This window comes from Euprymna scolopes, chromosome 6 (assembly GCF_053919585.1).
Source record: "Euprymna scolopes isolate OS-2025 chromosome 6, ASM5391958v1, whole genome shotgun sequence".
Classification (NCBI taxonomy): Eukaryota; Metazoa; Mollusca; class Cephalopoda; order Sepiida; family Sepiolidae; genus Euprymna; species Euprymna scolopes.
In genome coordinates, this window is record NC_136487.1 from 94337236 (window position 1) to 94350102 (window position 12867).

Sequence of the window (12867 nt, forward strand, 5' to 3'; positions counted from 1 at the left end):
TTATCTTGCTGGAAGATATATATATATATATATCTCCTGTCATGTTGAATAGGCCATCCAGCAAAACCATTTAAAAACCATTTACGTGAATATCAGCTGTCTATGCAAATAAAAACTGACCAGAGTGGACATTAATTCTGTAGAATTTCAAGTGGTATGGTATGAACCTTCATTTCCAAAAAGCTATTTTTCAAAAAGGCTAGCTAATTTCTTTTCTTAGATATTTTTTCCATTGCAGACCTGTTGTTTGTAGCAAGAATTTAAGTATCATATCAAACAAGTTTACATAGCAACCTTTGTTATATAGACTAAAATATAATTTGTTTCGAATACTAAAACTTCACTGGATGTATATTTTTTTACTATCATTTTCAATTTATTCTAAAATTATGGCATTTCTGATGAATGTTAATGATGTCCAATCATTTTAAGAGACAATTTATTAAAATTGAAGATGTTTTTTAAGTTTTTCTTTCTGTAACTAATATTGTGGCCGAGCAGATTTGCTTAGAGTGAAAATGCAGATATTGAAAAAAAAAAAAAAAAAAAAAAAAAAACAATTTTTCGATGTGAAATCATAAATGGCATCTTGGTGATAAAAGAGAAATCATTTTTCCTTTGTGGCTAGAAAAAAAAAAAAAAAAAAACATTTTTAATGTAATAATTGCAGGGAACAATGTTGCTGTCACTCTGGAAAAAAGATCAATCTTTAAAGAGGAGTCTTTTGATAGCATAGGAAAGGCCTTTGCATTTAATAGACTGAATGAAAGCATACCACATTCTACAGTGTGGTGCGAAAGTCACTTAACCATTTTAAAATAAAAAATTTTTGTTCAACAAATTTTGATGACATTTTTCATAGATAAAATAAAATTCCAATCTTTAAACTATGCAAAAAAAAAAGAAAAAAAAACAAACGAAAAACAAACAAACAAACACTCATTTATAAATATATTTTAAAATTGTTAAGTGACTTATGTGCCACCCTGTACACATTTAAATTTGTAAAAAAGTTGACTACCACAACTTTGTTTTTTTTTACTATAAAATAAAATGTTTAAAACTGTTTTTAAATTAAAACTTTAAAAGCATTCAGCAATGCTGGAACTTAGTAAACAGAAAATTTAATCCATCCATATATTTATTAAAAAAATATTCTAACAGGTTTTTTTTTATTATTTTTCTCCAGACACAGACAATAATATACTATAATAATAAAAAAAAAAAAAAAAATCGAAAAATGCATTCTTTTTTAAATTAAAATTTTATTAATGGTACTGTAGTTTTTAATTTTTTTTTTTTTTTAATTTAAATCATTAAAAAGGAAAATAAACACTAATATAGTCTTCAGATATAGGATTAACACAATAAAACACCACTAATTAGTTCAATAGTAAACTTTTATATTTTCTATAAAAATTTTTAAAGTTAATATTTCATCTGCAAATTTAGAGGGCTTTTTTTTTTTTGTTAAAAGACGGCCATCAAGCATAATAATGCGTATAAAAAAACATTTTATCCTCATAATCAACAAGGGGGAAAAACGTGACCATATATATTGGATTGAGAAGTTCCTGCAGAATTTAAAATTTTGTTTTCAAATGAAATTTTTTCAAATAAGTTTTCATATTAATTCCTATTTTTTATATCATTTTAAAGAGATTTCGCTCTATCAAATCGTTTAAATTACATCGTTTTAAAACAATGGTCTTCCTTTTAGAACATTGAATACAAAATGGGAAAAAAAGCAAATTCGCACAATTTTCTTATTTCAATTCAAGCTAGGCTGAAAAACTGCTGAAACAGCTTGCAATATCAACAAAGCATTTAGCCCAGGAAGTACTACTGAATGCATAGCACAATGGTGGCTTAAGAAATTTTGTGGCGGGTGATGAGAATCTTGAAGATGATGAGCATAGTGGTTGGCCATCGGATGTTGATACGATTAATTAAAGAACCTTAATCAAAGCTAATCCACGTACAACTGTTTAAGAACTTGCTTTTGAATTAGATGTAATGTATACAACGATTTCCAACTGCTTGAGAGAGATTGGAAAGACAAAAAAACTTGATAAACAGATACCTCACGAATTGAATGACAACCAAAAGAAATATTATGAAGTGTCATCTTCCGTTCTTTTATGCAACAAGAACAACCCGTTTCTAAACCAGGTTGTGACTTGCAATAAAAAGTAAGTTCTTTATGACAACTGATGATGCTCAGCTCAGTGGTAAGATGCCGACGAAGCTTCACAACAGTTCACAAAGTCAGAGTTGTACCAAACGAAGGTCATGCTGACTTTAACAACACTCAGTATTAGTCAACAGAAAAACCCAAGTTCTTTTTACGTTACTGTCGTAAGTAAACTTGTTTTGCATTCGCAAAAGTGTGTTGATTCTGAGAGTGCTTATTTCAATCAATACATTTTTATCTGAGCCAAGATATGTTCACATAAATTTTAAAATTAAAAACCGCAAGAACTTTCTTGATATATTCTAATACATACTGAATTTTAACATTTCATTAAGATCAGATAATTTTCTGATTTGGAGCAAATTTTTAAATTAGATGTTTGATTTTTTATTTGTAGTATATATATAAAAAAAAACAAAAAAACTAGTTTCATTCTTATTTTCTAGTCTATGCATTCTGATCCTTTTTCAGGAATTCTACAGATGTGGGTATTTGCTAAATATGTTTTAAATGAAATAACGAAAAAAATTCAACAAGACAAGATAGTATCAGCAATAAATGGATTTGCCTCAATTATTATGAATTGAGAAATAGATATTACAAATAATCCGTTAATGGATGTCTGTTTACAAAAAAGAAAAACTATAAAATCAAACCATCAGTTTTTGGTTGATACAAACACTCATCTAGCTGCTTGCAGTGGCTGGAGTTGAACGACAAAAAAGTTGAAACAGGAATGGAAAGCATGCCAAGAGCACATTCAGAAAAATTCAAGTTTTCATAAGATCGCAAATCATTTACTGGGCTAATATAAGATAAGAAAACCAAAGTTCATATTAACAAGAAAACTTGAAATCATCAAAATTGCTTATCAAATCACCAAAATTGCTTATCAAATCAGCAATTGTTTGTCAGAGTTCTCAATTAGAATCTCATTTAAAATAAATTCATGTGAGAAAAAAAATGCTTTTTGTTTTTTTTTTTACATCTTGTAATACAATTTCTTCACTGGTAAAATGGACATTTCTCTTAATTTATTTCAATAATAGAAAAAGGATCTTTTTCTAACTTGAAAAATTAAAAGCAAAAACATTACTCAACTTTTATCCCATGCATCTCTAAGAGATTCTCTTAATCCATCTGTAGGGTTAAAGTTTAAAATGTCATTTTCATCATTAAACATGCAGGTTGAATAGATGCCTCTGAAGAATGGATTCATTCTTGTCATTTTTTAATATACAAAATTGTGCATTTTTAAATGTTTAGAAACATTTTGGCCTCCAAAATGACCAGTTAAATACCTTTACATTTGTTTCTATAGGAGACAGATGAAATGTTTCATATATGAAAGTAAATACCCAAATTTGACAATTTTTGTCAGCTAAGACATTTGAAATGGTGTAGTTTTGTTTTATAAATTACCCTTTGTATGACGGCAGACACATTGAAAATTAAACTTGCCAAAATATTTTTCTTATCTTTTTATAGATTAATCTGACCAGATGTATTTTTTTATTTATAAACCTCCAGCATTTCTTTATACACATCATAAATGAAAACTTTTCAAACTAATTCAAACTATTTTCACCTTAGTAGAAATTCAAACTATTTTCACCTTAGTAAAAATTCAAACTATTTTCACCTTAGTAGCTTTCATATTTTCAACTGATATATAACCTATGACCTTCTTGAAGTATAGATAGATCCAGGACATCACAGATAAAACCATTGAGTAACTATCAGTCTGATGTAATAGTCTTCTGCAAGTTGAAGATTCAATTCTTATAACATGCAATAACTAATATTAAAATTGCTTAAGGCTTCTACATGGTCATGCCTGCTGCAACAAGAACAATTTAGCCCAACGGATTAAACAAAGAGAGGAGTTCAAAATTCCAAATAGGTTCTCAAGGTTCAAAGATCAGGTTACATCGACCGAATTATGAACATGATCCAAATTATCAATCCTCAAAACTTGAATACATAAATCAAATTGTTTCTAGAGACGGATTGTAAGTTTATCAATTTGTCTATTATGATAATACAAACGGTTTTATTTGAGCATAAAATCAGGCTTGATGACTATTTTACATGCATAATTTATACAGCATTCTGGAGAGAATTGTTTAATAATTTGGCAACCTATCATAACTTAACTCTTTCTAAAAACCATTAGTAAATATTTAATTAAATCCTGCAATAAAAAAAAAAAAAAAAAATTGAAAGATCTATTTCTGTTTTTATATAGAGCAGAACTAGGCAGAAATTTGTAAACCCAGGCTAGATTTTTAAGAACTTTGTTCTGGAGTATTTCTTTAGTTTGAAATAAATTTCAGTTGGGCAAAACCAATATAACTATCTAATTCAACACTGATACGTGTGTGTGTGTGTGTGTGTGTGTGTGTGTGTGTGTGTGTAGAAAGAGAAAAGCCATCAAAAATTTACTGGGGCTTGACAATAATAAGAATATGACATACATTGAAGACTAGATATTAAAAAACTTATAAATATATAATTTCATGTATAGCTGTCGGATGTGTGTAGACACACGAGTATCATCAAAGGATGCTAGGAATATGTGTTGTTATTAGTTTAAATGTGTTAACAGTTATTCATAAACGTTAAATGTTATTTGATTTTTATCATATACATACAGCTTTTGATAAAGCACAGAAACATTCAAAATATGAAAACATTAGATTAATATCTATTGTCTTTTTGTTTTCTCCATTTTTTCTTTTTAATGTGAAAAAATTCAATTTTAAGCCAGAAATGTGTTAAATGACAAAATCGTATGGATGAATCAATTATGACATTGTCTCATGTAATCAATTAATTGACAGTAGAACCAAAAAAAATAAGAAACACTTACTAGGAAGGAGTAAAAGTCGGGTTTGCACTACTGATTTTTGATGCTAAAGGACTGGTGAATCGTTGATATGCACTGGTTAACCTGGAAAGAAGAAAATAAAAGTGGGTGGAATCAAAACATTTTTATGTTTACGGTAAAAATTTTTTTTCAAAGAAAAGTAAAAACATTTTCTTCAGTTATACAATGAAACAAATTTTTTTAATTCATCATAGATGTTTATGTGCATTGCATGCTTCTTATAATCTAACAGATATTTGTTTTATTTGTTGCACGTGGTTTCGATTTGTCTTGCCATTGTCAGCTCTAATCAGACCTTTGATCCAACAGATTATTCTTTGGTTTGAAATAAACTTCAGTTACGCAAGTTAGGCAAAGCCCATATAACCTGATTTTTGGATTCAGTATACACACATGTCAATATGGAAAAGACACCTAACTGAACAGACTTTTCGCCTGATGAGATCTTAGTTATTAATAACTATAGATCGAAACATTATCATACCACTGTAGCATAGCCTGTACAGGTTTGTATAAATATCAATATATATTATGAGTGTGTATGTATTTGTATACATGGAATAGATGCGTAATAATGTTAAGTAGTAAGGTGCATATCTACTCGTATTTATTGGAGGATTTAAATTCTCACAAGAAATGTGATTGTGTAAACAGAATATTGAACAGAGTCAGGTGGCTGGCCTTTAGTGGAAACAGGAGTTAGAAGAAATGATGTAAAACAAGATAGGATAGACATCAAGTGGGGACTTTTGGTCGAAAGCTAAAAGTGACAAAATGTGACTAAACATCAATTAATAACAAAGGAAACCAGAGACCAGACTTTAGAAATCTGTAGCCTCAATGCTCCTCCCTTTGCCAATAAAGTGGATCAAAATCAACAGGCTAATAAAAATGACCTTTCTCCAAATTCAGGATCTATTTATTTATGTGTTGATTCCAGAGTAAGAATTCACTCTTCCATGGACATAAGACTGAGAAATGATCTTGCAAAAAAAGTTCTCGGTCTCAGAGGACCGTTAAAAATATGAGGTATTGTATTGTTATCAGGTATTCATTTGAATTCAATAATAAAGGAATCACTGTGACAAAAAGAGGCAAACCTCTATGAGATAAATATAAATTCCACTTTAAGTTTACGAAAAACAAAGCACACATGAATGACAATGGATATCTTTTGCAAGGATGTCTATGAAGTCTAGAGTGAAGCAAGGATTGTGCAATTCCCAATTTCACTTTCTGTGAATGAATAAATCTAGAGTTCAGTGGCAAAAAGAAGCCCATGATAACTAGAAACAATACAGACATGAGCAGAGAAAGACTGATGTTACTTCAGAGTTTTCTTTCTCCTAGACTAGTCGCACAACCAAAGCGCAAGAATCTAGTCTACTGTTTAGTCCAGAAGTGGAAGGAGGACATATGAAGTCAAATTTCTCAATGGTTTATGCCTGTAACCAGTACAAAACTTGCAAGTGCATAACTGATAAAATATTATGTTTTTAAATGCACACAAACATAAACAACAATTATCATTATTATTACATTAAACAATATTGATTACAATGAATTAGTTTTAAATAATTAAAAAAATATACAAGTGACAATTTCATGATAAATATCCATTTTTCAAATTCATAATCCAGACATAAGGAAAAAAAATTATTTCAGAGGCTAAATAAACTGATAAAAAGTAAAGTTGCATAATCTTGAATATTAATGTTTCTAAGATATGTTCAATCTCAACTTTGACAGGGGGAGAGAATTTATGCATTATAGTTCTTGACATACTGCTCTCCCTTTTTAGGAAGCTAATAATTATAATTTAATCTATTAAATATTTATATTCAGACATTTTTATACACTAATGGGACTTTGAATTATTCGAACTACTGTTCTCATCTTGAGTGTTATTCGCATAATGTATCAGCCGATGTAAGCTCCGACCTTCTTCAGGTGTATCTTGTCAAACTCTAGAATCTACACAAAATTTTGAACAGAAGTCCTTATTTAATAGCAGGCTCTCATTTTGTGAGCCACGACTAGGTAAAGTCTTGCTGGAATGATGGAACGAGAGCATGCTACCCCCATGGATTAAATAAAGGATTCCGTTCCAAATTTCATGCAGATTCCAGAATTTGACAGAAGGATACATCTACAGAAGATTGGAGGTTATATCGACCAAAACGTTATGCAAATAACATTGAAAATGAAAACAGTCTGGACAATTTAAATTTATTTTAAAAATATTCAGAAACTAGTGAGACCTCATGGAAATTGCATGGTAGGTTTCTTCATCTGTCTGTAGAAAAAAAAAATCTTTCATAAAATAATTGTCAGCTAAATATTTTTTTTAATAACTAGAAATGTAACTTTTGCAATTTATTTAAAATTATAACGATTATTTTATTAAAATTACATTAACATATAAAGAAATGCAAAGAGTAAATTTTTAAAACCGTCCGTATTTGATTTTGTAAACAATTCATTTAAAAATTTTTTTTTTTTTTTACCTTGGCAACATCAGTTAATTTTTCTTTATGTGCACATTTCATCTTTGGAAAATCACATTTTAAAAATAAGTGTGGAAAGTGAAATAATACATGTACAAATGTGAACAAACAGATATTTAGAATCTTGTTTACAGATAGGAATGAAATTGAAAGATATATATATATATATATATATATATATATATATATGTGTGTGTGTGTGTGTGTGTTATTTAGATTTGTACAAAATATTGTATACTATAATCAAGAATATTTATATTGGTTAAATAAAGCAAAGAAAAATGTTTTTTTCCACTTGAAGATTTGAAAAATTAACAAAACAGATTATTCTTTTTAAAAGTTTTAAATTTTCTAAAACAGCACAAAAAGAAAAACATTACTTAGTGCCACAGATAGAATGTCTATCTCTGAACCAAGTCAAAATAAGTACCTACCTTTATTCAAGAAGATGCAATTTCATTTTTTATTAGAATATTCAGCATCGTATAATAAGTCATTTTTAAGATTTAAAGTAAAAAAAAAGAAAAAAAAAGAAAGGAAATTGTGCATTTCTTGAACCAAAACTGTATGTATTATGAATGCTGGTGATGAGAAAAAAAAAAGGGTGGAAAATAAAAAGCAAAATGAAACAAGTTTTAAATAAGACTAAAAACAAGCAGAAAAAGCAGATTTTTTTATAACTTTGAAACCGATTGGTTTTAAATGAGAAATTTTGAAAGTGATTTGATTAATACTGTAAACAGCAGCATATAAATATCAATTTTTTAAATTCTTTTACATACAATATATAGTGAAGTAGATCTGATAGCATGAAATAGTGAAAACTCGCAAAATATTTTATTTTTCATTTTTATTATAATTTGAAGGAAATGATTTAAATAAAAAAAAAAAAAAAATCGAAATTTTTCAATTCTTCACGGTTACTCAATCTGATAATCAGACCAAAGTAGAAGGTTGAAATATTGTTAAATAATTATATTCCCTTTAGGAAATGTTTATGAATACTTTTTATTTAAATATTTTTCCATCATGGTCATAAAACCGTTAGCAAATTATTTAATAAAATAGCAGAATAGAATATCAGTGTTTTAATACATTTAAATGGTTCATTATATTTCCTCCAAATTATAATAAAAGATAAAACTTTAAGATTTGGTGTTTACATTTTTTCTTTTGTAAATTAAACTCCCAAAACAACCTTAATATAGGGTAGTCTAAAAGTAGGTCTACAGTTAATATACTATAATTTAAAGGTTGGCGTTAGTTTGAGCAACATTATCAAGTTGTTATTGAACCAATTTTTTTTATGAACCTGTAAATGAAATCTCGATATGCTTTGCGAGGTAATAATGCCGCAACTTTTTTTTTTCAACGTGACTGAGCACCACCAATATATTGAGATTAAGAGACTCAATTAATAAAGCTTTTTTAGAGAAAATGAATGACCACCATGTTCATCTGATCTGACACCAATAGACTTTCATAGGTGTAGGATATAAAGAACAAGGTTCATGAGAAGCAACCCGAACAGTAAATGAAAAAAAAATTAATGCATTTTCAGAAATTGATGGTAAAAGCCGGAGAAGAAAAAAAAAAAAAAAAAAAAAAAAAAAAAAAAAAAAAATAAGCATGCAAAGAATAAGGTTAAAGTTAAAAATTTATTTTAGGCCATTAAAAAAAAAGTGACTTAAATGTTTAAGATGTTAATTTCTGAGATTGACGATTGAAACTGACTCCATGAGAACTGAAATCCTGTCTACAGTACCTAAGCTATTTTATCCATACTTGTCAAAAAAAAAAAAAAAAAAAAAAAAAATGAGGAGGAGTGTGTTCAACACTATAACGTACAGAATGAGGGCAGTTTTGTTTTACAGTTATAAACTTGAATTATAGGATCCATGAACAAAATCGAATCCTGTCTTATTTCCATTTCATTTATCTACATGTAAAGAAAGGACCCCAGGGTACAAATAAGGAAGAAGAATTTACCACAAGTAGTGCATTAACACACAAAAAGATTGATATGCTGTAACACAGACACATCAGATCTTGTCTATTCAGTCCATTTAATTTCAGTGTAACTACTCTGAGCTTTAGTCAATCAATTCATTTCATTAACATATATTCCTTGTTTTCAACACTTGAACCATATCCAGATCCAATCAGTTTCTTGAACAGAAGAGATTTTGTTTACAGATTGCATATTTTACAATGAAAAATGTTTGTAGGAGAAAGCAAGGTAAAACTGTAAAACTATCAAAGTTCTTTAACTAAGAACATTTTTTTTTTAAAATTAAAACACAAAGATTTACTAATTGACTAATATCAATATCTGGTCTAGTTTTTTCCTTAAAGTGTGATACTACCAATGTAAAGAAAAACAAAATAACAAATGTGTACAGAAAGCATTGAAGTCTGTTTTATTTTATGCTTGTGATTCTGTGCTCTCGACAACTGCCAATGCATAAAAGATGGTGACATGGCCAGAACAAGAATGAGAAAAGATAAAATGGGAATTCAGATGGACTGATACACAAAAAATATAAAAATAATGATAATGTCGTTCATCAAATTCCATCTGTGTTTGTTTACAATATCATGTCAGCTGATACTTGGGCTTAACGATGAATGCCTTGGAAAAGTCACTTCTGATTACTGTTTAGTTTTAAGATATGCAAACCGAAAAATGATTTGCAGCGATTTTAAATGGTACTTTTTTTTTTTTATCGTAAATTGAAAAAAATTAAAATAAAATGGTGAGGTACACCTGGGCTTGAACAGGGGATCATTCGATCTGTAGTCGAATGCCTTAATGTTTTTTTAGCATCTCCAGATTATAAGAAATGTTTTTTTAAGAAATGATTTGCTGAAATTTTATTATCTCTCTTGGCCTGTGTAATGTAAAAATTCTTTTTATCTATAAAAAAAGAAAGCTATTTTTAAGATTGGATTTCTTTTGATTTTTTGATACTTATTGGATGCATTTTTGTACAAAACATATCTAAGAACACTGCCAGACATAAATTAGTTTTGTGTGAAATTTGCAAAAGATAGGTTCCAAAATGGCTGAGCCTATGAGGAACTCACTCACACACAAAGTGACTTTTACATGTAGAGATTATGCAAAATAATCCCATTTTTGTCTTCCTTTTAGCTCATGCAAAGGAGTAAATTTTCAAATCTAAACTATGCTCAAATTCATAATAAACGAGTGAAATGTTTTAAAGTCTAGTGAATATAAATGAATATAATTTATTACCTTAAAATCTATTATAATATACATTGTGTACATCTTTGTATATTACAAAATGCAGCAAATTAAAATATCAGCAAACAGATTCAAACTGATTTGCTAACAATTTGTGTATCATTCAGAGAAATGTCAAAATTTCATTAGAAACAATTTTTAAAACATTTGATCATGTATAGACACAGCTGCCCAGAAAAAAAATACCTGTAAGTGCCAAGTAAGAAAACATTTATCTCCCTAGATCTCTACGTCCGTTAATATGAAAACAGACTAAGAATTGTACTTTATTAATGTTTTGCATGTAAAGTCTCCCAATAAACATGAGTAATAGTTCTGCTGCCCTTTTAAGGGAATTAAAAACTCTTTTCCCTACATGTTGCACACTGAAATCCATCTATTATATAAACCTCAGCCGTTTGTGTATGTGTACGTGTTTGTATGTCTGCTAAAACCTTTTGTCATTGGCCCAAACCTGGTATCGTTAGATCTTTCGGACACATAATATCTAACAAAAATTGTCAATTATTTCATGTAGAAATGTTGTTTTGTTTGGGGTGGGGGCAAAATGTTGGTTTGGCCACTGTTTGTTAATTGCATATGCACGAACGGTCGTTTTGTTCTTTCGTTTTTAGAAGATAAATTTGCAACGCCATAACGTGTGTGCTGTCGTGATCTGATCAATAACATGTTCGCTTAGTATCTTAACTGTCGCAAGTTCGTGTCCACCATGCATTTTTTTTTTTTTGCTTTCAGTTTTGCTTCTGGTTGATAGCACCCAAGTCTCTCTTTTTTTAAAACGTATTTTACAACCAAGCAATGCTGAACCCCTGTCCCCAAGTATCAGTTGAACGTACACACACACATATATATATATATATATATATATATATATATATATATGTAGAATATATCAGGCTGACAGCATCAAGGTTGCTATTAAAGTAAAGAGCTGCATATGTTATTCCATATTCAAACCCAGAAACCCAGGAAATACTGGTATCCCAGTAGTGCTCCAAAACATATCAACCATTAGTCATTTAATGCTGAGAACCATTTTTAAAAGTTTATCATCTTGTTTTTGTCAGAAAAAAATTTAATTGTACTATTTAACCCATAAATTTCATACATTTCCAAAATATTATTAGTTATGGTCACCATATATATATATATATATATATATATATATATATATATATATATATATATATATCTCAGCCTCCTTCAGTCTTAGACAGACTATGGATACCAACGAAGGGTTGTTGGCGCGTGTAATTTTTGTGGCAGAAAGTGCAAAATCGCCAACTACACTTCTGTGACGACGTTAAATACCAGTGGCAAGTGAAGTACAGAACGACTGGAAACAAATTCTGAGATAAACGGAGAGCACATACAGCGCCTAGAATTCCCAAATAGTCACCCACCTGGTACTAACTAGGCTCAAAGTTGCTTAACTCTGGTGATCTGACAAGAACTGGTGTGTCAACGCGATTATGCCGTATATAGAGATAGACAAATTTGTAGTATTCCAAATTATACTGGGATAATATAATTCAGTAATTGTTCATATACCAATAAATTTAAGCCAAAAAGAGGAAGCTGACTTAAGTAAGCTACAAAATTATCATATTTCATAATTGAGCATTCATATACTGTTTTAACAAAAACCAAGACTTCAAGAAATGGGTTGATAGCAACAAAAAGTGTATTTCATTGTTAGTTACAATTGTTTCAAGACCATTTGGACAAATTCAAGCGTTATATCGTTTGAAAAATTTCACAAGAACAGCCTTTCTTCAGACTTATTAAATAAAAAACACTTTAACAATGAAACATTAAGGAAAAGAAAACAAGCGAGAACACTTTACCTCTGTCGTATCTTTGCAAAGTATTTTTTTTTTTTAAGATTTATATATCTATTTATTTTCGTATCTTTATTTAAAAGAAAAAAAAAAGTCAACCTAAACATCTTTTTAAAGATCTATATATCTACCTATTTTCGAATTTCAAACTAAATATCAAACGATGT

At 29.0% G+C, this 12867-nt stretch overlaps 1 protein-coding gene across 6 annotated transcripts in view; it reads right to left on the reverse strand.

The window, feature by feature from the left end:
* Window positions 1-12867, reverse strand: part of LOC145277805 (uncharacterized) — a 171466-nt gene that overhangs the window by 18380 nt on the left and 140219 nt on the right. For all 6 annotated transcript variants that reach the window (XM_080129664.1, XM_080129662.1, XM_080129661.1 and 3 more), the window contains one exon: window positions 5067-5147. In XM_080129664.1, the coding sequence (XP_079985790.1) occupies window positions 5067-5147 (81 nt within the window). The remainder of the gene's footprint in view (window positions 1-5066; window positions 5148-12867) is intronic.